At 52.3% G+C, this 24,024-nt stretch overlaps 9 protein-coding genes across 9 annotated transcripts; 5 read left to right on the top strand and 4 right to left on the bottom strand.

The window, feature by feature from the left end:
• Nucleotides 1-84: 84 nt before the first annotated feature.
• Z519_08148 (uncharacterized protein) lies at nt 85-1,329 on the top strand (the record flags this gene model as incomplete). Its single annotated transcript, XM_016765876.1, has 1 exon — nt 85-1,329. The coding sequence occupies one exon, from the start codon at nt 85-87 to the stop codon at nt 1,327-1,329; it is 1,245 nt and encodes a 414-aa protein (XP_016617921.1).
• A 438-nt stretch (nt 1,330-1,767) lies between these two features.
• Z519_08147 (uncharacterized protein) lies at nt 1,768-3,597 on the bottom strand (the record flags this gene model as incomplete). Its single annotated transcript, XM_016765875.1, has 1 exon — nt 1,768-3,597. The coding sequence occupies one exon, from the start codon at nt 3,595-3,597 to the stop codon at nt 1,768-1,770; it is 1,830 nt and encodes a 609-aa protein (XP_016617920.1).
• Nucleotides 3,598-6,101: 2,504 nt separating this feature from the next.
• Z519_08146 (uncharacterized protein) lies at nt 6,102-9,932 on the top strand (the record flags this gene model as incomplete). The annotated part of the gene is made up of 2 exons (XM_016765874.1): nt 6,102-6,386; nt 6,453-9,932. The coding sequence occupies 2 exons, from the start codon at nt 6,102-6,104 to the stop codon at nt 9,930-9,932; spliced, it is 3,765 nt and encodes a 1,254-aa protein (XP_016617919.1).
• A 536-nt stretch (nt 9,933-10,468) lies between these two features.
• Z519_08145 (uncharacterized protein) lies at nt 10,469-11,330 on the top strand (the record flags this gene model as incomplete). The annotated part of the gene is made up of 5 exons (XM_016765873.1): nt 10,469-10,553; nt 10,612-10,651; nt 10,704-10,720; nt 10,768-11,194; nt 11,243-11,330. 5 exons carry the CDS (start codon nt 10,469-10,471, stop codon nt 11,328-11,330), a joined length of 657 nt encoding a protein of 218 aa, XP_016617918.1.
• A 590-nt stretch (nt 11,331-11,920) lies between these two features.
• Nucleotides 11,921-13,659, top strand: Z519_08144 (uncharacterized protein; the record flags this gene model as incomplete). The annotated part of the gene is made up of 4 exons (XM_016765872.1): nt 11,921-11,993; nt 12,065-12,183; nt 12,246-12,399; nt 12,455-13,659. 4 exons carry the CDS (start codon nt 11,921-11,923, stop codon nt 13,657-13,659), a joined length of 1,551 nt encoding a protein of 516 aa, XP_016617917.1.
• A 536-nt stretch (nt 13,660-14,195) lies between these two features.
• Z519_08143 (uncharacterized protein) lies at nt 14,196-15,266 on the bottom strand (the record flags this gene model as incomplete). The annotated part of the gene is made up of 2 exons (XM_016765871.1): nt 14,196-14,996; nt 15,099-15,266. 2 exons carry the CDS (start codon nt 15,264-15,266, stop codon nt 14,196-14,198), a joined length of 969 nt encoding a protein of 322 aa, XP_016617916.1.
• Nucleotides 15,267-17,668: 2,402 nt separating this feature from the next.
• On the bottom strand, nt 17,669-19,473 carry Z519_08142 (uncharacterized protein; the record flags this gene model as incomplete). The annotated part of the gene is made up of 2 exons (XM_016765870.1): nt 17,669-19,164; nt 19,239-19,473. 2 exons carry the CDS (start codon nt 19,471-19,473, stop codon nt 17,669-17,671), a joined length of 1,731 nt encoding a protein of 576 aa, XP_016617915.1.
• An 889-nt stretch (nt 19,474-20,362) lies between these two features.
• On the top strand, nt 20,363-21,891 carry Z519_08141 (uncharacterized protein; the record flags this gene model as incomplete). Its single annotated transcript, XM_016765869.1, has 2 exons — nt 20,363-20,547; nt 20,598-21,891. 2 exons carry the CDS (start codon nt 20,363-20,365, stop codon nt 21,889-21,891), a joined length of 1,479 nt encoding a protein of 492 aa, XP_016617914.1.
• A 200-nt stretch (nt 21,892-22,091) lies between these two features.
• Z519_08140 (uncharacterized protein) lies at nt 22,092-23,861 on the bottom strand (the record flags this gene model as incomplete). Its single annotated transcript, XM_016765868.1, has 6 exons — nt 22,092-22,461; nt 22,566-22,944; nt 23,003-23,137; nt 23,227-23,328; nt 23,414-23,476; nt 23,570-23,861. 6 exons carry the CDS (start codon nt 23,859-23,861, stop codon nt 22,092-22,094), a joined length of 1,341 nt encoding a protein of 446 aa, XP_016617913.1.
• Between the last annotated feature and the right edge of the window lie 163 nt (nt 23,862-24,024).

Below are 24,024 nucleotides of genomic sequence, written 5' to 3'. Positions count from 1 at the left end.
TACATTCTCCAGCCGTTTTTCCTTTGACTCGCTCACTCACTCACTCTAGTCATTCTTTTCTGTTTTCCCTTTTTGTTCTCGACCATGGCGCGTCGCAAGCAAATCACCCCAATGCGGCGCATCAACTCTGGAGAAGTCATGCAGGCTCCTTCAGATACTCCCGAAAAACGCGCCGTCTACGGCAACGGCCATGTCACCTCCTCTTCTAGAAAGCCGACCTCGCCCTTCCAACAACGGCCACAAACACAGCGGTCGCATCCAGGGCTCCTAACCCTCCTCGTCTGCGTCGGCGGTATCTACGCCTCGTTTCTGACATGGGGGGTTCTTCAAGAACGCATCACCACTACGCCATACCCACTCCCTTCCCCTTCCGCAGCGCAGGTGCAACAAGAGTACTTCCGCTTTCCTATTGTCCTCAACACAATCCAAGCGTTCTTCGCCTTCACAAGCGGAAGCGTCTACCTCTTCTACACGACCGGACGTTTCAACATTCTGCCCTCGACCTCCTCTCTGCTGCCGTTGATGCTGGTCACCGTGACCACTACCCTCGCTTCTCCCTTCGGCTACGCATCCCTCGCCCACGTCGACTACCTCACGTTTGTACTGGCAAAATCGTGCAAATTACTGCCCGTCATGGCGTTGCACGTTGCGTTGTTCCGCAAACGATACTCGCTGTCGAAATACATGATTGTGCTGGCTGTGACCAGCGGGGTCGCAATATTCACGCTATACCACCCGCCGAAGGCGGGAAAAACACAAAAGACACAGAACTCGAGTCTCTACGGCCTGACGCTGTTGGGGATTAACTTGTTGTTTGACGGGTTGACCAACACGGTTCAAGACCACATCTTCCAGTCCCCGCGCCGCTACGGGAAGACATCCGGTCCGCAGATGATGGTCATCCTCAACCTTCTCGGCACGATCCTGATGAGCGCATACCTCGTTGCAACACCGTACATCCCCTCAGCGCTCCTCCCCCAGTTTGTGCGGACCGACACCCACGAGCTGGGCCAAGCCATCTCCTTCTTCCAGCGCCACCCGCCCGTGCTCAAGGACGTGCTGCTCTTCTGCCTCTGCGGCGCCGTTGGCCAGCTCTTCATCTACGCCACTCTGGAGCGGTTCTCGTCTCTACTCCTCGTCACGGTGACAGTGACGAGGAAAATGTTCACCATGCTGTTGAGCGTCATGTGGTTCGGCCACTCGCTGAGCAAGGGCCAGTGGATGGGCATCGGCATGGTCTTTGGCGGCATTGCCGCAGAGGCATATATCCAGAATCTAGAGAAGAAGGAGAGAGATAGGAGGAAGAAATCAGCGGACAAGGGACGATAGAGTGGGGGGATAAATTGAAAATTAACAAGATAAAAATGGATTCCATTCAACAGTGGAAGCGGACGAATTTACCACTGGGAAATAAAAACGGAACAGACAAAAGAGAGAACCAATCTATCGATGTAAATGCACATAGATCCCATTCTGAAAATCTGAAACATTCTGAACCGCCCGCGCCCTCTCCATGGTTCACATCATGCGCGCAAAGAACTATGAATTCAACTCCCCCCAAAAAAGATCCGCCAGCGTTGATAGGTATTCTCGGAACCCCAAAGACGGGTGTATGGAAAAGCCGGCCGTCCAAACAATCACGCTTGAATCCTTGTCTCAAACCGCAGCGCTAGCCCTCCATGCAAAGCACTTTCTTATGTAGTCGATTCCTTGTCACCCTGTCTTAACGCCCCTCATCCTCGTCCTCGCGACACGACAGCCCGCGCGTTAATGACCGTTCGCATTCAAGGCACTCAAATTCAACCGCGCCGTTGCCCTTACATCCGGTCCCAGCCTCACTGTTGGTGGCATCGCCTCATCTGCATCGTCGGGCATTTCGTCGTCTGGAGGAGGCACGGCCATCCGCGTCACGGTGTCCAAATCCGCCAAAGCAAGTTGCACAGCGGGCACACCGGCTCCCAGCTCGGCCACTCCCACACTCACCGCCGCGGTGTACTGCATCATAGCCGTCTCCACGTTTCCCCGCATGACATGTAACCGTCCCAATGTCCTCAAACAGCCCATCCTCGAATGCACCGCTTCTACCAGCCCAGCGGCTTGGTGCTCTGAGGACTTTCCAATAGTCAATGTGCGGCGTAGAGCATCAGAAATGAGCGATTCCGTGTCGTTGGAGGTGTCATCTGACGCGAGATGGACTTTGGTGAGTTCGAGAAGGCCAGTCACCGGCATGAGGCTGTTCGTGCCATAGGTATTCTCCCAGATGGGAATAATCTGCGAAAGGATGCGAGCTGCTTCATCTAGGTGTCCCAACTGAGTGAGCACACGCGCGAAATAGTAGTACTGCCCCGTTGTTTCAGAGGAAGTGGCGCTGAAAAGGTGCTCGTGCAGCTCGTGGATTTTCCGCTGGATCAGTTCGCGGAGGCGGAGACGCTGGTCGGCGTTCTTGAGGCTTAGGTGGAGAAGGGTTGTGATCGGGTGAGAAGAGCCGAGGATTGTGAGAGATGCGGCGGCGGCGAACCTTGATACTTGGCTGCGTAGTCGACCTAGTTCAGTGCTGGAGGCGTCAAGGCTGAATTCAGCGAGGACGTAGTAGAGTTTGGGGTGCTGCAAGATCAAGAGGTCCGAGAGGGTGGGAAGGACGCGGCTCAGGATTGCAGAGGCCGAGTCGATTCGTCCCACTGCCATAAGTCCTGCTGCCGTAGTGATGGAGCCGCTGAAGTTCTCAACGCTCACCGTGGCGGAAGAATTGTAGCTGTCACGGAGTTGTCCGCACCATGAAGACTCGAATTTGCTCGTGTAGAAAGTGCTGGCTTGTAAGAGGATCTGCTCGATTTGTGAGTCTTCCTTGGACAGAGTCATGACGGCGGATGGCGCCATACCGATGCGCCATGATGCGTTTGAGGAACCTGCCAGGGCAGCGGGTTTGCGGCGTTTTGAAATGTTGGCTTGTAGGGCTGTTCTAGCTGGTGGAGGCGATGTTTTTCGAGGATTTCGCGGTGAATGTGCTCGAGCTTCGCTCAATGCGTGCTTGAGTTCCGCGTGATCTATGTTGCTGCCGAAATAGTCACAACGACCTTCGTCGGTGTCTCGCCCTGGGGTCGAGGCCAGCAGTTCCAGCCTATGCCTCTCTTCTTCCTCGGCCGAGTGATTGACCAGATCCCAGATGGTGACCTTCCGTGTGGGAATGGCATCTTCGTTCGTTGAACTTGCCTCCTTCAGGGACGACGTAACGGGGGAGACTGGTTGATAGGTACTGACCCGTTCATTCTTGGGGGCAGACGAGGAAGCGACGGCAAATCCTGCAGCGGCAGAAGGATAATTCACGTGAAAGCGATTGCTCGCATCGCCCTGATTGTTAGGAAGCTTCTCGGCTGTTTCGTCAACCTTGGAAGAAGGGTGGACGGCTCTAAAGGCCTTTGCAGACCCTCGATGACCTGGTCTAGGCAGAGAGCTCGAGCGAGCTCTAGCGCTGTTCTCAGCTTTCACCCCGGAATTCTGCCCCGCATGCCGACGAATCTGTGTGATGTTCTTCTTGCTGCGTGGGTCGCCAGTAATCCAGGTAAAAGACTTGGGTGCCCCGTCCTCCCTGGGAGGCATTTGTCGGTAACACCTCGAAACCACGAGACGCACACATCCGACCCAGCTTTTGAGCTCGTCGAAAGGCGGGATTTGGCTAAGTAAAGGCGACAAAAGCTAGTCTGGGCCAGAGTGTGAGTCTCGGGGAGGAGTAGGGCCTTTTTGTTTAGTCGGATAGCTCGGTCTCAAATAGCAGCTGCATTTGCCGGAGAGCTCGAGCGTCAACGAAGGCTTTCTTCTTCGAAAACCTTACTCAGAACAGATGACTCGGAGACATTTTGAACACGGAGACTTCCAGCTCACCTTCATTTCGCCCTTGGAGCCTAGCTTGTCAGGCTCATCAGCCAGCAGGTTTTGGTGATAGCCCAGATCCAGTTTGGACTCGGATCATCCTGCTGAATAATTTGTGACTAACCGGCCCACCCGCCTTGGCTCTCCTGATACCTCATTTACAACGTCGGCACCGCCAATTTCGCTTCCGGGAATGAAAATCTTTACGTACAGCGCATTTCTTGCTCAAAAAGGGCGGGCCTCGACCCTGAGATCGAGAAGAGAGACTCTCGTGTGATGCTGGCGGAGATCACACCACTTCCCGACTGGAGGGATGCGGTTACCATAAGCTGAAACTCTCGGCCGGATCAGGGCAAGTTGGACGAGGCTCTGGATCTCGATGGATCTGACTCGCCGCCGGGAAAGCGGGAGAGTGGGGTGCCAGGCTGGCCAGGTCTATCATTGGTCTTCTCGAACAACCCATTTGCTACAAGTACAGTAGGAGGTGGAATCAAGGCCGCGTCCAAGGCTTAGCCCCCTAGAGCACCTACTCTTTTAGGAATGTTGGTGATTCTGCACCTGCATCGTCCGGCTGAATATTTCCACCCTGCAATGGCCATTCATTGGACTTGGGCGCCTGCTTTGACGGGATATTCTTGAGATGAAAGCCCTTGCCACCTGGCTGGCGGCGGCCCGTGACCACCGTATACCGTGTACAAGTACCGTATAACAAGTAGGTATGCCCACACGACCTCGTGCAGTCTTGTGCATCCCGGTGCACTGAAGTCTTGGGTCCACATGGATCGGTCAAAGTTTTGTCCTCGTCAGTTTAGGCTGCAGATGGTTGCATGCAACTGGCACTGGTCCACTGGAAGGGGGCCCGACTGTGCTATGCAAGCCGAGATAGCGTCTTGCCGTCTTGCCGCCCTGTGCGCCTTCCAGATTCAGAACTGTTGTTACGCATCGTCGTAATAAGTACCCAGCAGAGTTTGCCTCTATGGCTTCGCCTTGCCGGTCGTGTAGACCAATAAAGGGTCCAACTGCATCAGCCGTTCCTCGCATGGCTTGGTAAGCTAACAGCGGCAAAAAGGCGACAATAACGGGGGTTCATAGGTTGGTAGATGGGTAGAAAGAGATAGGCCACGATCTGTGCTTCGCATGGAGCCATGACAAACAGGTGGGTCTAGTCAGCTGGCTGCATTATTGGAACTGGACAAAGAAACTGGGGCTATCCGTGGAGCTGTGGTGGATTGAGCTCTGCGGACCGAGACAGAAGAGACAAATACCCTTTCAAGTAACTGCTCTAGACCTCTCGAAGAAGGGACCTGCAGTGGAAAGCCGGCTCCCAAAAATGTATCTTAAACATCGAGCTTCTATCAGTCATGCAAATGCTGGGTTTACGCAGCCACCAGCACAAAAAGAGCCATAGGTACAGGCATGAGCCAACCTTGGAGGTAAAGACGAAGCTCGCCGCGACGAGTATTTCATGTCGATAGCAATCTGCAATACCGGATTGCAGAATTTGGTGCAATCCGTCCTCGGGTCTGGCTTGTAGAGACGAGCCCACGCTGACTCGGCGTTACAACGCAGCCGTGAATGCAATCGGAACAACGTGCCATGTCCGCAGGAGATACCCAACAGCTGCAGCCACGTATATGAAGCAGTACGGGTTTGTTTGGATCAGTTGTGGGTTGGCCAAGTGCTTAGTTGAAGTGGCCGCATGGTTCAAGAGCATGTACCCCATAGCCCGTACTCGGTAAAGCCAGCGAAACAAACCCTGCTAAGGTGAAGAGTCGTCACCAAATTGCAGAAGGTTATATGATTCAAAGCAACGATGCTGAGCCACATCCCCAGAAGCGGAGATCAGGTATCATTGCATGTCTCGACGGGGCGAGAAAGCCTTGGGGAAATTCAGAAAGATCTTGAGCTGCATGGCGAGCCTGTCCGCGGGAGGAGAAAGTGTTTCGCACCACACGGGCGAGGAGTTACTGGGTACTGGCTTGGTACCTGGATAATATCTGCCGTTTGATCCCGATTCGGAAACTGCGGCGAGCGCAGACAGACTCGTTCACTCGTCCATCTCACTTCGACCTCCCAACATATGCAGATTGATGCAATTGATGCAGTTTGACGACATTGCTCCTTGGCCCCTTGCTGCCAGCATAACCTGGACCTTCAGTGCGAGATAGAGAATCGCTCCTCTGTCATGGGCATCGGCATCTGACTTCTTCTAGAACGCAAGATGTCTGATAATCATGGACCGTTACCCGCAAGATTATGTCCTTCATAACCTCCCTTTACTGCTTCTCTCAGGCCTGAATACGAGAAGCCCGAGCGAGCCGGACCGCTTGGTGAAGACGCACGACTTCTTGCATGAGGGTGGATTTAGGATCAAGGTCGACGCACCAATTGTCAGCGGCCCTCTCGCCGAACAGTTGCTCCGATCGTTCTGCGAACAAGATGCCTCTGGTATTCCATGGCACTCTCAATATTCCACCGTGAGGAATGGCAAGGTTTTCAAGATAGTCGAGGTTGGACGGGTAGGTCAGCGCTCCCCTTACCATAAGCCCCTTGCTCAATGATTGTGACGCTGACACATGGTGCAGGTCTACACTCTTCCGCCTCGCAAGGCACCGCCTCCTCCCCATTCTCCCCGTCTGTCGGCTGTCGGTGCAAATGGAAGCCCACCGCCGGCACTTGTTCTGCATTCTCCGCTGTCGCCCTTGACTCCCAGCTCTCCCTTGTATCCTGACGGCATCATTTCTCCCCTGTGGATCACAAAACACCAGTCACGGCTGCCATGTGCCTTTCTGACGTTCTTTACTCTCGGCTCCGACCCCAACACAAGCTCCCTTCAGGACAATAAGTTGAAATCGGAGATCAACAATGTGCGCAGTGTCCTTACGTCGGCGAATTACAAGACCAGACTTGTGGTAATCTTGCTTGGGGATGGCATAGTCAACCCTTCCGATCTCGAAGAGCGTCTCAGCACCATTCGACGTGCAACCGGCCTAGATGGCAAAAGCATTTATTTCCTCGCCCATAACTCTTCGCTCGCAGAGACTGATGCCTTTGTCAACTCTGTTCTTTCGTCTCTTCATCCTCTTTGCGTAGAATATTACCGGGACCTTTCGAAGCATGCACGGCGCAAGCGCAATCGAAACGCAGCCCCTCAGCCCACTGTACAGCCGGGTAGTTCGCACATACTGTCTTTGCAGGGTTGGAACGTCCGATATGAATTCAAACTTGGCGTCTTCGCCGAATTTCGGCAGGAGATGGATGCCGCTTGTCGAAACTACGAGACTGCTTACGATAGTCTGTTTGCCGCCGAAATTATAGATGCTATTGCCGTTTGGAGTCCACGTTTCAACGAAGCGAGGCTGCTGGCGGATGCCATTGCTTTTCGCACGATCAGGTGCCTGTTGTGGACCGATCAAGTTACGACCGCCGTGAGATCATGGGTCGCCCACCGAGACCGGATCAGAGATTTGGTCAATCGAAGAGGTAAGGGAACAGAAAATTACGGCTGGGAAGCGTGGCAGACTGCCTGGGCAAAAATCATGGCGGACCTAGTATCTCGGTCCGAATATCCTCCACTTCATGTTAAACTCCTCAACACCCCTGGCCTGCTTCCCATCTCTGTTGATGTGGAAAAATCACTTTCCGTGGGCGAGCGCTTCGTCCCTTGGGAACAGCTTCATCATGAGGGATACTGGTTGGATATGGCCAAGAAGTGTGTCGTTGCTCGTCGACAATGGGCCCTGCAAATTCCAGAAGACGACAGGCAATCACCAGGTCGTTCGCCAGCTTCCATGGTTGCCAGCAAGGCTCATCTTTACGACACATATCTTGCCCTTGAGCCATACCGTGAAGTCCCCGTAGACGGAAGCCCAGGATACAATTATGTGGAGGAGATCATCTCCACGTTGGATGCCGCTATCAGTCATTTTGCAAAGCGAGGCCAGCTGCGCAAAATGGAGATTCTCGAACTTCAGAAGGCGTTTGAGCAAATCCACGCAGAATCGTGGGGAGAAGCAGCCACCACATTACGACAGTTGTGGTATAGCCACCACTGGAGACATGCTGGATGGTGGAAGTTGCTTCAGGGCCTTGGCTGGGCACTTCTTGATTGCCTTGCCCATGTTGAAGATGGCGAATTGCTGATTCAGCTGATCTGGGAACTATCAAACGATGTATTTGACCGGAAGCCCAACACTAACTATGACCTACGCCGGGCAATCGCACCGTCCAGCCCGGCGGACCGGCTCCTGTCTGTTGCCGTGGGAATTGATGAGGCTCTTTCTCCGTTGGTGGCAACATTTGCTTTCTCAACCCACGATGTGTTTGTTGGAGAGCCACTGGAATGTCAACTATGCATACAATCTCGAGCACAGGTCGGTCTGCCGGCAATCCAACTATCGGAGATCAAGGTCGTCTTCGAAGGCAGCCTGAAACCCGTCTATCTGCTTGCTAGAGAAGGAGAAGACGGCGACACCCACACTTCGAGTGCCCACTTTGTAGACGTCCGGTTGAATGAATCCTCGACGACGCCATTATCAGGTACAAGAAGATCTTCTGCTGGCGCTGTTGCGTCTCAGACTGGCAGTGCCGATCTAACAATTCCACCAAACTACATCAAGATATTCCGGCTACGTGTCGTGCCTAGGGAAGCGGGGGAAGTCTCCGTTGCATCCGTCACGCTTATCATTAACGATGAGAGTCTCACCTTTGCCGCAACCTCAACTAATTTCTCACACACTGTAGGTCAGTGGTGGGAATCAAAAGCCGGCGTGCCAACGCCTCGATCGCTTGGACAAGAGTCTAATGCCTTCAATAAAATTAATGTGCAGCCCAAACCACCAAAGCTGAAGATTGAGGCTCCCGGACTTAGACGATCATACTACACGAACGAATCAATGACAATAAGCTTTGAGATTTTGAACGAAGAAGAGGAAGACGCAATTGTTTCGCTCGGTGCACGCATGATCAGCCCAGTTGAGGGGGCGGCGCAGATGATGTGGACCGGGGAGGGAGTCGAAATGGCTCGAGCGACTGCGTCGGGAGCTGGTGTTCTGGCACTACCAGACCGTGAACTCGGGACAATCCCATCATCAGGAAAAGCTGTGGTGTCGCTCCGCATAACCGATACTGCCGCCGCGGTCGATCACGAAATAGAACTCCTCGCGACATACCGGCTCGAGTCGGAACAAGAGACGATCCTGACCAAGACCCTGACTGTCGATGTCGCAGTCATTCGCCCATTTGAAGCCAATTACGACTTCATCCCCCGGTTGGACGAAGAGCCTTGGCCGAATTTCTTCGAAGTGCCCCCACAACACTCCGATGCTTCGACTTCACTCGGCTTAAGGCATCTGTACTCCGTCGCGGCGAGCATTTACTCCTTCGCCACGGAGCCTCTAGTTATTGAAGCTATTTTGCTCACAGCCACGCAAATCGTAGGCGGTGCGGTATGTTCAGCGACTACTGGGATCGTGAGGAAAATGGTGGAGACGAGCGATGCGGTGAAGGACACCAATGCGACGATTTCGACCGTGATAACGCCAGATCACACAGAAACATTTGACTTTGATCTCACGCTCCAGAAACAAATACTGGGCGACCGACATACGGTGGCGGTTGAACTCGCCCTACAAATTGGCTGGCGTCGACAAGATTCAGACGAAGTCAGCACAACGCTTCTTGAGGTGCCTAGACTCGTGGCGCCGATGGCCGAGCCAAGAGTCATGCTCACCGTTTCCTCGACTAGTCTGGGACCGTCGTCGAACATTGGGGCATACAAGTTATCTTTCACGATCGAGAATCCGAGCATGCATTTTCTTACATTTAACGCGTCCATGGAGGCGAGCGAGGACTTTGCGTTCAGTGGGCCGAAAGCGTGCGCGATCAGCTTGGTCCCTATCAGTCGGCAGACTTTGACCTACAGAATACTGCCGAATAAGAAGGATGAATGGATCGGAGTGCATATGAATGTGGTTGATGCATATTTCGGACAGACTCTACGGGTCCTTCCGGGAGGGAATGGAGTCAAGGTTGACAAGAAAGGGAATGTGCTCGTCAAGGTCTGAGCAACACAATTTGGCAGCTATGTTGACAACATCAGAGGTGCCAGAAATGGTGAGCTAGAAAGCTCTCCTTGCCCGATAGACTTGAAAGTATATCCCATCGCATTGCCCTGCAGCTTCACAGATCAACTTTCTTTTGTAGAGAGGCGAGGAAGTCAGTCGAGGAGGGAATGGGTGGCACAAATCCATTGCCGTTCTTCGGCAGCCTGGGGAAAGGCACGAGGCAGAAAACCCTATTTGGAGAACTAGCATGCCGTCTGCTATCCTGTATGTTTTGTGTGCGGTGGTCGAAAAGGCGGCAGTTGTTAATTACACAACCATTCAGTTTTGAAGAAGTTATGAATGGGGGAGCTTGTAGTAAATGCTAAAAGGATTTGTAGATAGCATCACGTCATATCTACGCCAAGCAAATACTGTTCACCTCGATTGAGGTTCGCGTGTTTCTTCCTTTTTGCTTAGTTTTCTTTTTCACTTGCTTGCCTTTCCTGCATAGGACCGTCGACAGAGACAAAGACAAGCTCGGTCAAACTGCCTCAAAGATGGACAAGATTCAGAACATCTTTGCTGGCCTGAATGGGAAAGAGAAGATTGGGTTTATCGACACGTCCCAACCGTCACTCTACGGTAAGGCCCGAATTCCATGGCTGATGCCTATTTGAGACGGACTGACATAATCCTGCAGTTGCGGCGGCGGCAATTGCATTCAATCCAATCTTTTGGAAGTAAGTACCGAACACCCTGGCGTTGATGTTTTCTAGTACTGACTGGAGAAAGCATCGTCGCCCGACAGGGTAAGACAGATATTTCCGTGACGGAAGCTTATGACTGATTAGAACAGAGCACAAAACCCACTTTTTGACCAAGGCCTTTGGTTCACCTTACTATGGCTGCTATGCTCTGGCAGTGACTATCTTCGCCATCGGCGTCGTTCGAGACTCCCTCTACAAGACCGCACTGGAAGAGCAGCCAATCTACCTCCCATTACATCAACCGGAACTCGGCGTGGTCCTGTTTCTCACTGGCAATGTCCTCGTGCTGTCCAGCATGTACGCACTGGGCGTCACCGGGACGTACTTGGGAGACTACTTTGGCATCCTGATGGATCATAAAGTTGAGGGATTTCCGTTCAACGTCACCGACGCACCCATGTACTGGGGGAGTACGCTGTCGTTCTTGGGCACGGCCTTGTATTATGGGCGGACGGCCGGAGTGCTGTTGACTCTGGAAGTGTTTGTGACGTATCTCGGTGCACTGCGATTCGAAGAGTGAGGCAATTTGGATGTTTTGCAGGTACAAATACTGACGTTTCCCAGTCCCTTCACTGCGGAAATCTATGCGAAAAAAGAAACCAGGCCTGTGACCCGGTCTATGACGAAGCCGAAGGAACGAAAGAAGGCGTAACGGGACGAGGTATGCTCTTCGCGGAGGGACAATAGATGCCCAAAAGACTGGGACGGGCTACAACAGATCTAGAAGGGAACCTAGCGAGCTCGGCGAGCTCAGTGCTACCAGGACTCAAGAGACAGGCAGAGGATACGGTACTCCATACAACACGAACTCAATTGCTTTGCTGGCATTATTGCGTCATAGGCCGGAAAAACCCTGATGGCTTTTTTTCGGGGCAAGTTTGCCGGAGGCTCAGTCCAGGGCGCATATTGTGATTGGCGAGTTGCCTGCTGGGTTGCTTGTGGGCAAGCGGACGAGGAGTGGCTCCAGGTGAGGCTTCTCGTGTACTTGTAGTCAACTTTGGCAGTTGACCTGCGAGCCTCCTCTCCTCCTCACTTCGTCCGCTCCACTCATTCTTCCAATGTCAGGCCCAGAATAGTACGCTCATTATGCTGAGTGATAATTGACCATTGTTTTGCTTCTGGCTACTCGCCTACATCCTCTTGTTCGCGCCCTCCCCACCGAGTTGCACCCCGACTTGCTGGGGTTGGTATTGTGAACATTGTCCGGCACGGCTGCGCCCCTACACCCTCTCGACCGCCAACATGCCTCCTCAACATGTGGAAATTGCAGAGACAATCGCAGCGCTTAAAAGAACTCTACGGCGCGAAAGAGATGGTAAATACCCGCTTCCATCTTTGAGACGTGCTCGCCGCGCCATGTTGTGCTAATCCTACCCACTCGACCAGGTCCCACGGATCAAGTCACCTCTGCGGCTACGAACAGAGGCCATAAATTAGCACGTGGTGCAAATTATATTCACGCCGGCGCTCTGCCTTATCCTCACGGGCCAGAAGGCCATAAACAAGTAGGTCCCGATCTGAGCATCGGGTGGGGTGTTCGAAGTCTGAGAGCTGACTGCGACCGCAGAAAATAGAACATGCTGGCTACACGCGATACATCCTGCAGCGCAACCCGAGACGATACAACGAGTATGGTGACGAATTGGAAGATAGCGAAAGTGACGCCGAGGCAGATGCGGACGCTGAAGACGAGAACGCTTATGCCGGCATCCGACTCGAAGGTATTGCCTCTAACTGCATTCTCTCTGTTGAACAACCGCTGATATGATGGGTCAGAACTGCTATGTCCCTTGAAACATCCCTCTGAGCTTTCGGGTCACCCTACACTGTCTCTACCCTTTATTGACCGTGCCCTCCCTGATATGATCAAATCTACCGAAGAGAAACTGCGTCAAGAGAGAGCCAACCTCTGGCGGGCCAAAAATCTGAACCGACAGTTCATGGGGGATGAGCCGTGGATACCCTGTGAGAGTACTGAAGGTACAGACGATTGGGATCTATTTGAGCCCAAACCCAAACTGCCCACACCGCAAGCGGGAAAGAAGAGGAAGCGCGGCTTCAAGAACGAGACCTCCCAGAACGGCATAAATAGGCACAACCACGCGAACGGGGGGAGGGACCAGAGTGCAGCCAATCCTGAGGCTGGTGTGCCAGAGAATAGCTCGACCGCAAATGACGGGCATCACCCTATAATGACTAGCAAGTCCCGCATGCATGCTGAGATCGCGGCCGAGCACCCTGCCAAAGAAGAAGCCGGTGAATCCGATCGTCCAACAATGAATGGAATTCATAAAAAAGACGGCGAACCAGCTTCCAAAAACAAGATGGCTGGGGATGATCCAGAGGAAGCACGAGGGGCGTCGATCACCTTACCCGTAGACGGCCAAGAAGAAGAAGGAGAAGGAGAAGAAGAACAACGACAACAACAGGAGCCACAACAGGAGCAGGAGGGTGAAGCAGCATCCGAAGACGATAGTCGTCCAAAACCCACGCGACGAATTACTCGAGCCCTGGCCGCCGAGCACAACAGCTCCAGCGCCCCGACTCCTCCTCTCTCCCCCGACTCGACAGTTTCATCCATTGACTCCTACCTCCTTCAGCCTGACCCGTTATTCCTCCTTCCTCCAGTTCTAGCAGCCAACCACAGGCCCCCACGAAGTCTAGCCCGCCTCGGCCTTCCCGTCGACGAACTAATTGAGACCCGCCGCCTTCTAATGATGTATATCCAGAAACAAGAAGAAAGCGTGCGTGGTTACGAGGCCGTGTTGGGAAAACTCATCAAGGCGAAAAGGATGCGGGACAAAGTGTGGAACTGGTGCAGAACCGAGGGGCATGTGGGCGAGTGGTCCGACGGAGAGGACTGGATTGATGCCGAGGCCTGGGGATTGCAGCCAGACGAATTGAGAAAAGGGAAGGATGAAGAAGTAGACGAAGCGCAGGAGGATACAGGGCGAAAGGGCAAGAGGAGACGGCGAGATTAGAGGTCTCGGGCCACGAGCCCGTCGACTGTCCCCACCCCACCAACTAGAACGTCATGGTTGATGCTGGGGACCTCGACGCGGCCTAAATTGGCGAAGGGAAGGGGGCCTCCTATTGAGCAGCAATGTTAGCACATCACAATACAGCAACAGCATGTCGCCTGTTAATCGGTCACAACAAGAAGAAATTTTACAACGCGGATCCGCTTAGTGAAGCTGGAGAAATTCAGTTTTTGAGTAGCCTCGTACATACGTGTGCTGTGACATCGATCAGCCGCGCCCTTTGCGCATCACACCCTTGCTGTTGGTGATTGATCGAGCCTCTCGCGCCCTTTCATAACTCAGCCATGAATTCCCGTGTGTTCAGTGCTCTCCATGTGAGGATGGACGCCAGGACGCCAGGACGCCGATGCCGATGCGCTCAAGCAATCTTTTTGCAAGCAATGATACGCCTTCACGCTTTGTGCAACCGATTCGCTCCATCCATCTTCCATGACTTCATAACGCCGTTTGCTCCATGCGCATCGTGATTCCACTCTTCAGTTCGCAGCCTGGCCAGTAACAGGCGCACCGCCATACAATCCCACACCCTCGGTCTCGCCACTGAGGGCAGCCATTCTCCTATCGCCATTATCGCAAACTTCGTCGCCGTCCAGTTCCTCGATGCGATCATCCCCTGCCCCATCGCTGCTGTCGGCATCCTCGATGAACAATTGCTGCCCTTCCGCAACCACGCCGGCCTCCTCCAATCGCTTTCGCTGCTCTCTCCTCACAACATCCTGCCATCTAGCTAAGACCGCTGCATGATGAACTCTGAAGCCGAAGATCTTAGGCTCGTAGCGTCTCCTGGACTTGACTGGGACAAGGGCGGGATAGACCTGGAACAAGATGTTGTGGAAGGAAGAACCGAAGTAAGCACCGTCAATGGCGGCATGGCGAGATGATTTCGGGTTGTAGATGTCCTCGCACTTGGCGCAGTAGAGCTTAACGGTCTTAAGGCCAGGGTTGTCGCTTGGTCCAAAGGGCAAAAGCGGGTGACTCTCGCACATGACGCGTGGGCAACGGCCGAAGTCAGACTTCTTGAATTTCTCGACCATCTTGGCCAGGCCGCGGGTGGTGACAATGTAGCGCGCATGGACGAGTCCGTAGAGGTGACGTGCGGACTTCTCGATTGTCTCGCGCATGTCATCTTCACAGTCGAGGTCGAATACATCAGTGATGAGGTCAAGAGCGTGTTGGTAGTAGTGGACTTCCGTGTTAAGGCCAGTCAAGTTGAAGCGGTCGGTAATGTATTCTTCGTCGATCTCACAGAAGTATTCGTTGCCACGTGAGGAGATGAACTGGGATTGAAGTCAGTCAATGGTACACACCCTATCAACCCCAGGTAAAAGTGAGTTCTATCTGAGATGAGAGTGGTGAGGCTTGTTGAGGATGAAACTCACCCAGTCACGCCAGTAACTGGTATAGTCGCTGTCTGTCTCGGACTGGAACTCCTCCATCATGCCGATGCCCTTCTGGAGAATGTAGTAGGCGATGATATTTGAGAGAAGAAAGTCGGCTGTGAAGAGGCAGCATTTTGCCAGGACGGCAAGAGCGACAAGGAACGCCATTTTAAACGCTAGCGTGGTCACGTGGAAAAGAACGGTGGATCATTCGGAAGCGAGAAGGAATGTCTATGCGGTGGAGTAGAGTGAGGTTTCGCGTAGTTGACGTGGTCTTGGCATCACACCCTCGCATCACGCCTTGGCGTCTCACGACAACATTCATCTTCACAACCTAACCCTTTCGCCCCTTATCTGACACAGCGGCCTCCCTGTCCATGGTCCAGCAGTATGCTACGGTGACCAACTGGAGGACATCCGTTTCAAAGGAAAAGGTCGTCTACAATGAATGCCATGCGAGAATCACTAACCTGGACTCTTCCTCTCGCACCAAGGATGTCCTTTCGACCGTTCAAAGATGTCCTGGTATGTGACCCAGATAGCCAACCTGTTTACGACTGGCGGGCGCTATGCTTCCAAGCCTATGGGAACGTGTGACAATATCTATGCCCACAGGAGTTTTGCTGTCTCGAGCACCATCCATTCTGGATACTGTCCTGGATTCATTCGGGGTATGCTAGGCATGAAGTTATCTTGGTTCCCGTCTGGCCCGCTCTGGGTAACTGCGGTGCGTTTCCACCAGGACGGAACTGGAGTTTTCATGGATGATGCTTGAAACGCCTGCCAGGAAGGAGAAGACCTTAGCTGATCAACTCACAAGAAGTACGCTTAAGGCAATGGAATCTGTCGTTTCTGCCCCAGCAACCCGGTGTCAGAAACTCTCGACTGCTGACAACGGGGCTCCACTAATGAAGCCAGGATGGATTCAAACTTTGCCATGTGCCGGCGGGATGTTGGGTGGCATCATCTATCAATTTCTGACTAGAGTGATTCTCAGCCTCCTTGTAGGGCCGTCGATCAAACACAGTATCTTGTCGCTGGCGACGGAGAAGCTCGATATCTTGCGTACTTGGTTTGCGGTAAGGGAGTCAGACCATTCGTGGTCGCATGTACAGCGAGGAACTCGACTCGTTTTTGCACTTGTTGACCGAACGACAGCTTCCTGGATTGACGACAGAGAATGTGAGCACACCAGGTAGAGGATTCTGTCGGTTGCTTTTGAAGGAGGCGTGGCCGCGTGGGTGTATGCTCGAGATTGGAAATTGAGCTCACAGAACTGCAGCAGTCATGCGTTTCCTCGGGGCATCTTGGCGGCTGACCAAAGTGCTAGGGAGTAGGGACTCCGGGGACCAGCTCAGAATTCACTATACCAATCGTCACATGTTCTGCCATACCTTCACTACAACACCCACCCAGGACCCACCCAGTTTTCAAAGAATATATTTTTTGACCACCACACTACTTCCAACAATCGATCGGATCCTACCTGCATCAAATCAATCTGACGATAAAACAAGAGTTGGGTTGCCATAATGCGGGCTCAAAGTACCACCTTGGTCACTACAGGAACTTGATCAGGTAACCCAGTCATTGTTACCCACAACACTACACTCCACTACACAACACACGAGGCTCAGATTAGCGAGAGACGGGGGAGGGCAAATATGGGGTGGGGCGCTCAGGAGGAAGAAAGAGGAGGGGTTTGAGCAGGAGGGGTCCGCGACGAGAGGGGAGAAGGGCTCAGTTCGAGTCCGGGAGTCGACAAAACAAAAAAAAAACATCCTTCGCGGGGTTTTCTCACAAGATGAGTTTTTTGTTCTTTTGCTGGATTGCGCGACATGCCAAGAGACATTTTTTGCTGCCTACAAAGTCGTATTCACTGTTTTTTTGTAAGGCAGTGACTGGTGACAGCGGATGGGCACACTACCTCCTAATGAGTGAATTTAACTACGTAAAGTCTATTGGTTTGGTGGGTGAGGGCTTCTGGATTAGATTCGTGTTGAGGCGGGCAGAGGAATCTACTTCGAATCTAGTCGCACGGAGTTGGCTCTTCATAACAATGCGGGATAGGGGTGAGCCTTGCTACTGTTTGGAGCTAAAGGGACACATGTGGGGACTGAAGGCTTCAATATACATATATACACATCTCCACCACAAGGGGCTGGTAGCTTAGGGATCATTTGTGCCTACGAAGAGTCAAATGTGTAAAGAAGCTACTGCTCGGACCACATCCTTTTTGGTATTCGGAGCATGTTTGACTGCAATATTTTGGTTTTCTTTGTTAATGGTCGTTGTACCACAAAGCAAGATGTAGCCGCCAAGCATTCCCCAGATATCCGACAAGGCTGAAACTTGAAAGGGGAACATCCAACGCTGCATGCTTTAACAATCATGATTTTCACAGGGACTAACACATAGCTAGACTTTTCACAGCTGTGGATTGAATCAACTTTCGAGTCCTCAGTATACATCATCGTTTACCTTTCTAGCCTCAAGATGCAGTAAGACATCGTGCAGTTAGGATTGAGCTGCCCCAAGCAAGGCGCTATCCCTGGGCCGAGATTGTACCTTTAAGTTTCTCGGAGCGCCTGGATTAATTCACCATCACTGTGCACTGCCAGAGCCATCTCGGTTCGGTTGCCAAAGTCTCGGACGACGGTCTCGTACCAGATGCTAGGGGCCGGGTCCCAGAACTGGTTGAAAACAAATTGCTGCACCAATTCGCGAGCGCCGGACCATTTCCACAGGCCCAGAAAGCGCGCTTGCTGTGCAAGCATGTTGCTGAACCATAGTGGGTGCGGAAGCGTCTGGTTTGCCTGATATGGGCTGGGATGATTTGCCCTGACCTTCTGCTGCTCCATCTGGGCTCCGACGAAGAAGACCCAAAAATACGCTTCTCGGTAGTAATGGAGCTCCTCCAGGGTCGCAGTCTCGAGTATCGACGTCATGATTCGCTCCAATCGTGGCAGAATGACGCGGGAAGAATCGCAGATATCAGTGCCGTTGAGAGTCGCCTCCCAGATGCTCTTTTGGAGGGACATGATCAACGTCAGAGTCACGGCAATGTTGGTGAGATGGAGCTCCAGAGTGGGACCGTCATCCTCTGTCAATTCCGCGTAGAGGTGCAAGAGAGTTGCCACGTTCTTTTGCGCCGAGACCATTATCCAGCGACGGATCATTTCTGCTTCCCGTAACGTACGCGGTGCGAGCCCTGCCTTCCCTCCTCCCATGGACAGATACCATCGGAGCCGTTTCATGACTGTGCGTAGTTTGTACAATGAGACAGAGTGATGAATATCTTCGTCGTCCGTGGGTTCCGGCGGCAGATATTGAGCAATGGTCTGCCGGCATTCATCCAAAAATGTCTGGATCCAATTTTTATAGTTCATCAACGGCCGCCGTAACTGGTTCGTCGCAGAGACGATATCATTGTACGCCGTCATACCGATGAAATGAGCCTTTTGATCCAGTTCCGGGACCGATTCGGCGAAACTGTGAATCATGTTCGCATGTAGTCTTGCTGCATTGACGTCTCCGGCGAACGAATCCATGCGGAACAGCCGTATGACATTCATAATAAGTGCCATGTCGGGTCCGCGAGTCTCGTCCAAGTAGCTAATCCTCTTTCGCAACACCTCCAGACTTCGTGTTCGGAGGCCCAGAGCCATCACCGAGTACTCTTTGTGTATTTGCTTGGGCAGAAACCGAGTCATGGATGTTGCGTACATTGACACATAGGATGAGAGTGACCCCTCCTCGGCTGATGACCATTCCCAGGTCCAGAGCAGCGATTTAACATCCTGAATGGCTCCGACGCCCTTGGGATTGAAAGATTGTTTCAAGGGGCCAGAAAATAGCCGTCTTGTATAGCTAGTCGCAAAGAGGCTGGCCAGCGACTGGCTTGCATATTGCAAGACCTGGTTCACTCGCGGAGTGATGGGAATGGCTTGAGAGCTGAACGGATCAGAAGAGCCGTGTTGTGAAAGTTGCAGAGGACTTTGTTGAGTTACGCTTAGGAGGTCCAACCCTCCGTCGTCCTGTGTTGTTTCATCTCCACTGTATTCACCTACCGTAACATGAAGCAGGAGGGTTAGTTTGCGGTCCTTAGTAAAGTCTTTGTTAAATTCAACACCCACGAACCTCCAGTGATATCTGAAGACTGGCTAGACCTCCTTGAGCCAACTGAGACATCAGCCGCCCGGCTAATGGTTCGCCCCTGCCTGACCTGTCCGATTCCTCGCACTTGGCGGCGTCTGGCATGTGCAACCCTAGCAGCGTGAGCTTTGCGTTCGGAAACTTGAAGCTCTTTCTCTCTCTGTGATTGGGAGGATGATGGCTGCAGGAGAAAGACCACAGGATGATATTGCTTCGGCATGGTGTGCCCAGAAATCAGGTATTAGTGAACAAACACAACGAGGATGGTATGGCCGGTAATGCGACATCCTCGTCCAGGGAGAGGTGGAAGAACTGGCCCTGACACACGTAATCCACTTTCTAAGCCTTGCAGCGCGAGGCGATCTCGTCTCATATAAGCCCGCTGGTCTCGATTGATATGTTCGTGAAAGTGTAGGCCTGGTCCTAACCCCCACAGGTTGAGAGTCAGGCGCCGCACAGTGGCCTTGGATACAAGAGCCGTCTGGGTAAAACTTCCCTCTCTCCCTCGGTAGGCGGCACTCCGTGCTTTCAGGTTCCGGTAGGAGATGCTACCACCTGACCCAGAGACTTGCTTGCCAGATCCTCGAGGTGTGGCTGGCTGTTCGGCGCATGTGTGCTCAAAGAAAGAGTAGCTAGTAGTTGGTAGAGAATTATGGTTCAAACGCTTCGCATCGGAAGTACATGCTCTGGTGACAGGTTAGCCGTTCTGGGTGTAGACAAATGCCCACTCTGGTCGAGACTGGTGTCTGCTGCATTCTTACACAATCATTTATCTTATTACTCAGCGGCCATGGCTCTCGCTTCGACGTTAGCGGAAGCCTTTACAGCGCATGTTGTAATCCGCTTTACTTCATGCTAGATTTGGTAACTCTGCATTAACGCCACGGTTGAACTCCGTGAGTGACGACAATTCGATACTAGGCATCGGGAGCCGTGGTACAATTGACCAAGATGCCGTCACTGTAAATGCACAGATGAAGGGAGATCGCCCTTGTGATAGTTTCTCTGCCCCTTCCCAGAGCCATGTGCCTCGTCACTGTCGTCGCTTGCCCTTAGAGGTGAAAGGTTTGCTATGCTTTATGCCGTGCCCTTTCCATTCGAAAGCAGAAATGGAGACATTGGACGCTCAACAGAGAACTAAGCCGATGGTGAAGGATGAGTTTGAGAATGTCGCGACAGAGATCCGGCAGGAGTCAAATGATGTGCGGGTCTCTGAAAGACACATACTCTTAAAGTGCGACCTCAACTTGTTGCCCATGCTGTGTCTGTTGTTCATGTGCACTATTCTTGACAGGTCGGTCTTGCTATACTTCCCGAGTGAGATTCATGCTGAAGGATCTGAAGAGTCAACATCGCAAATGCACGGATCCAGGGCTTGGAGAAAGATCTCCATATGCATGGCCAAGACTTCAGTGTTGTCCTGTTTGTCTTCTTCATCTTGTACATCTTGTTGGAGATTCCTGCGAATATCCTGATCAAGAAGATTCGACCTTCGGTGTTCCTGAGCCTCTCGGTCTTCACGTTCGGCGTCGTGACCATGTGTCAGGGCTTGACAAGATCATATGCCGGTCTCGTTGTGTGCAGAGTAATCCTGGGTGGTCTTGAAGCAGGTGTTTACCCCGGGTCCATCTACTTGATGACAATGTTTTACAAAAGGCACGAGTTTCAGTGGAGACTGAACATATTCTATGGCTCTTCCCTCGTCACAGGAGCATTCAGCGGTCTTTTGGCTTATGCTATCGCTCATATGGACGGAATCGCCGGCTACGGCGGTTGGAGATGGATCTTGATCACAGAAGGGTTGATCACCATTGCGGTAGCAATCCCAGCGTACTGGCTCCTACCCGACTGGCCAGAGACTGCAAAGTTTCTCAACGAAGATGAACGACAGTTCTGGGCGCAGAGACTGGCATCGGACGTCAAAAGCATCGAGATGAACATCCTGGACAGACAGGCGATAAAGCGTTGCTTCGGCGATGTCAAGATCTGGATTGCAAGTTTCGCGTATTTTTGCATCCTGACGACCAGTTATGGTTTCGCTTATTTCCTGCCAACCATACTCTTGGAGTTGGGCTGGACCTCGACCAAAGCCCAGGTGATGACAATACCCCTTTACGCAGTGGGGACAGTGGTTTGCTTGAGCTGTGCCTTCGTCTCCGACTACCTCAAACACCGATTCTTGTTCATTGTTGGTGGGTGTGTCCTCGCCATCATCGCATACGCCATCTTATTGTCATACTTCTCGGTTTCAGTTGGAGTCCGTTATTTCGCCCTCTATATCCTCGAATGCGGCATCGTTGTAGCACAGCCAGGAATCGTCGGATGGTTGAGCAACAACCTAGGCGGCCATTACAAGCGCGGCGTGGGAATCGCGATGCAGTTAGCCATTGGAAATATTGGTGGCATCGTGGGAAGCAACATATACCTCCAATCGGAAGCTCCGACATACCCAACAGGTTTCGGGACAGGTGTGCGACTTCTTTCAGCTGGAGCACTAGCTTCGTGCGTGCTCTTATGGTATCTCAGAAGAGAGAACAAGCTCCGAGACAAGGGCGCTCGGGATTATCGATACAACTTGTCAGAGACCGAGCTCAACAATCTTGGTGATGACCACCCTGCCTTCAGGTTCTCTTATTGAGCCGGACTGTGATTCAAGAATGCGGAACGACTCGCAACAGGGAAAGAGGTCAAATTCATCGCTCCACTTTGGCAAATCCAGCGAAGGATGCACTCATTCGCGATCGTGCTTCGACCGGATTGTTGATGTCCGAATCCAAGAGCTAAAATTGGTCACGTCTCTGAGAAGGTTTAGGGATCGACAACCTCATGACGGCCTGCCTACGTCAGACTGTCAATGTACTCCGCACAGAGATAGCATTGAAATCCGGTTCGGGATGGCGCAGATTCCGGAGTCTGCTGGATTTTGTCGGGCACCGGTGCTGGCGTCATATTCACATCCTCGCTTCGCTCTTGGTGTGGGGTACCTTGTAATCCCTCCTGCGTGACAACGTCCATGTTTGCAGAAGTGGTAGGTGTTAGGCGATTTGGGTGAAAATTCCGAGGTTGTTCTGTATTGCGGGCCGGCTGAAGTAAGATGGTATATCCATCAACCTGATTGACTGCTTGTGTTTTGTGGGAGGAAACACTGATTGCGAGCCACTGTTGCTGCTTCGGAAGTACTCCGAAGTTCTCGGTTCGGGAGTATCTTCTGTTTAGATCGAGTTTAGCAGTAAACACACAAAGTAAGAGCGTCAAAATGGGAGAGGGTTTGAACCACGCGACTTATTTCCGGTGGTGATTGGGGGAACTAACATCACAGCGCACAATAACTCCAATATCCAGCGAGACGGTATCAGGCCGGTCCATGTAAGAAGTTTGACAGATTGTCCCAGTCTATTGGAGACATTGGGGTCAAGATCGCCGGAGAGGTCAGGCACCTCATATCGGCTGAGGAACGGGTGAGTCTGGTCGGTGGCTTGGAGGCGAGGCGAAGCCAGCGAGAGCATATCGATGTATTCTAATATATCGCACAAAGGCTCATGTGCCTCTACAGAGAGAAGGGAAACTCCGTCGGGTATGGTAAGTAGCGTAGAAGGAGTCAAAGTGTTTGGTAGACTTCTTGTTGATGGCCTTAACGTGTGAATCGTGGGATGGTGGGTGCTCAAAGGCGTTGTGTTTTGAGTCGAGATATCTGTAGGGAGCATGAGCACCACCGGATAGAGCTTGAGTCACAGTTTAGAAGGTGTTACCTATGGTGTTTGGATTGAGATCCAAGAAAAGCCAGTTGAGACTTTGGTTAAGAACGTGCTTTGCAGCCCAAACGAGTCGGTCGAAGCCTTTCTTGCCGTGCAACATTGAAGGGAGACGAAGGTTGATCTCTATGACTGCTAGCCAGTCAGTTCGATCTAAGCCTAGGCTTATGGTCCCGGCATCGCAGGGCGCCAATGCAGAAACAACAGGAAGGGAGACCCACGGTATCTCAACTTGACATGCTTGCTGCCGCCAGAAGGTATGGGCTTACCCTGCAGGCCAGCTCGCTCGTATGAATCTTTCGAGAGCTCCAGTCTCAGGACTCCTGGTATGCCAATCAGCCCATGCCGCTGGCCCGCTCCGTTTGGATGTCAAGTGATTGCTTCGGCAAGCCAGTTGGCTTCGCATACCTTGCTTCAACGAGTAGACATTATCAACCCCTGCTTCACCCTCTGAGAGCATGAGAATGTTTCCTAAGCGTCCGGAAAGAGGGTCAGGATTCCTGCACACAGTTTGGACGCATCTTCGAGGTTTGGCCACGGGAGACAGCGTTTAGTTGATCTCACCTCTCTTAATATATTCTGTAAAAAAATCCCCTTTGAGTACATCCTCCAACTTCATAATTACCTTCGCATACTCGATATGTGTAATGTTGGCCTCAACCTTTTCCCAAATGAGATGATACAACTCATCAGGTAGAATGGCTGTCACGTATTGATTGTATTCCACTCCACGGATGGTCCGCCATGGAGATTTCTTGGTGGGAGCCTGCGAGGCAGTAACATAAAGCGGAAGTTCGCCTGAAGCCACATTGATCTTTGAGGCTGACGAGGGAGCTTTGGGAAACAGGCCCGACATAATGTTAATCCCGGTTGATGCAGAAACCGCATGGAATAAAAGAGAGACGGTAAACTTGTCGTCGAAGACGCGAGGCTGAGATTTTGAACGAGGCTCTGATGTGCCAAGCTCGCTAGGCTGGAAATGTAGGCTTGGCGAATTTAGTATTTTGTCCGCAGTTCGC

Source organism: Cladophialophora bantiana (assembly GCF_000835475.1).
Source record: "Cladophialophora bantiana CBS 173.52 unplaced genomic scaffold supercont1.12, whole genome shotgun sequence".
Classification (NCBI taxonomy): domain Eukaryota; kingdom Fungi; phylum Ascomycota; class Eurotiomycetes; order Chaetothyriales; family Herpotrichiellaceae; genus Cladophialophora; species Cladophialophora bantiana.
Note: the sequence above shows the minus strand (reverse complement) of the source record. Positions and strands in the feature narration are given on the sequence as shown.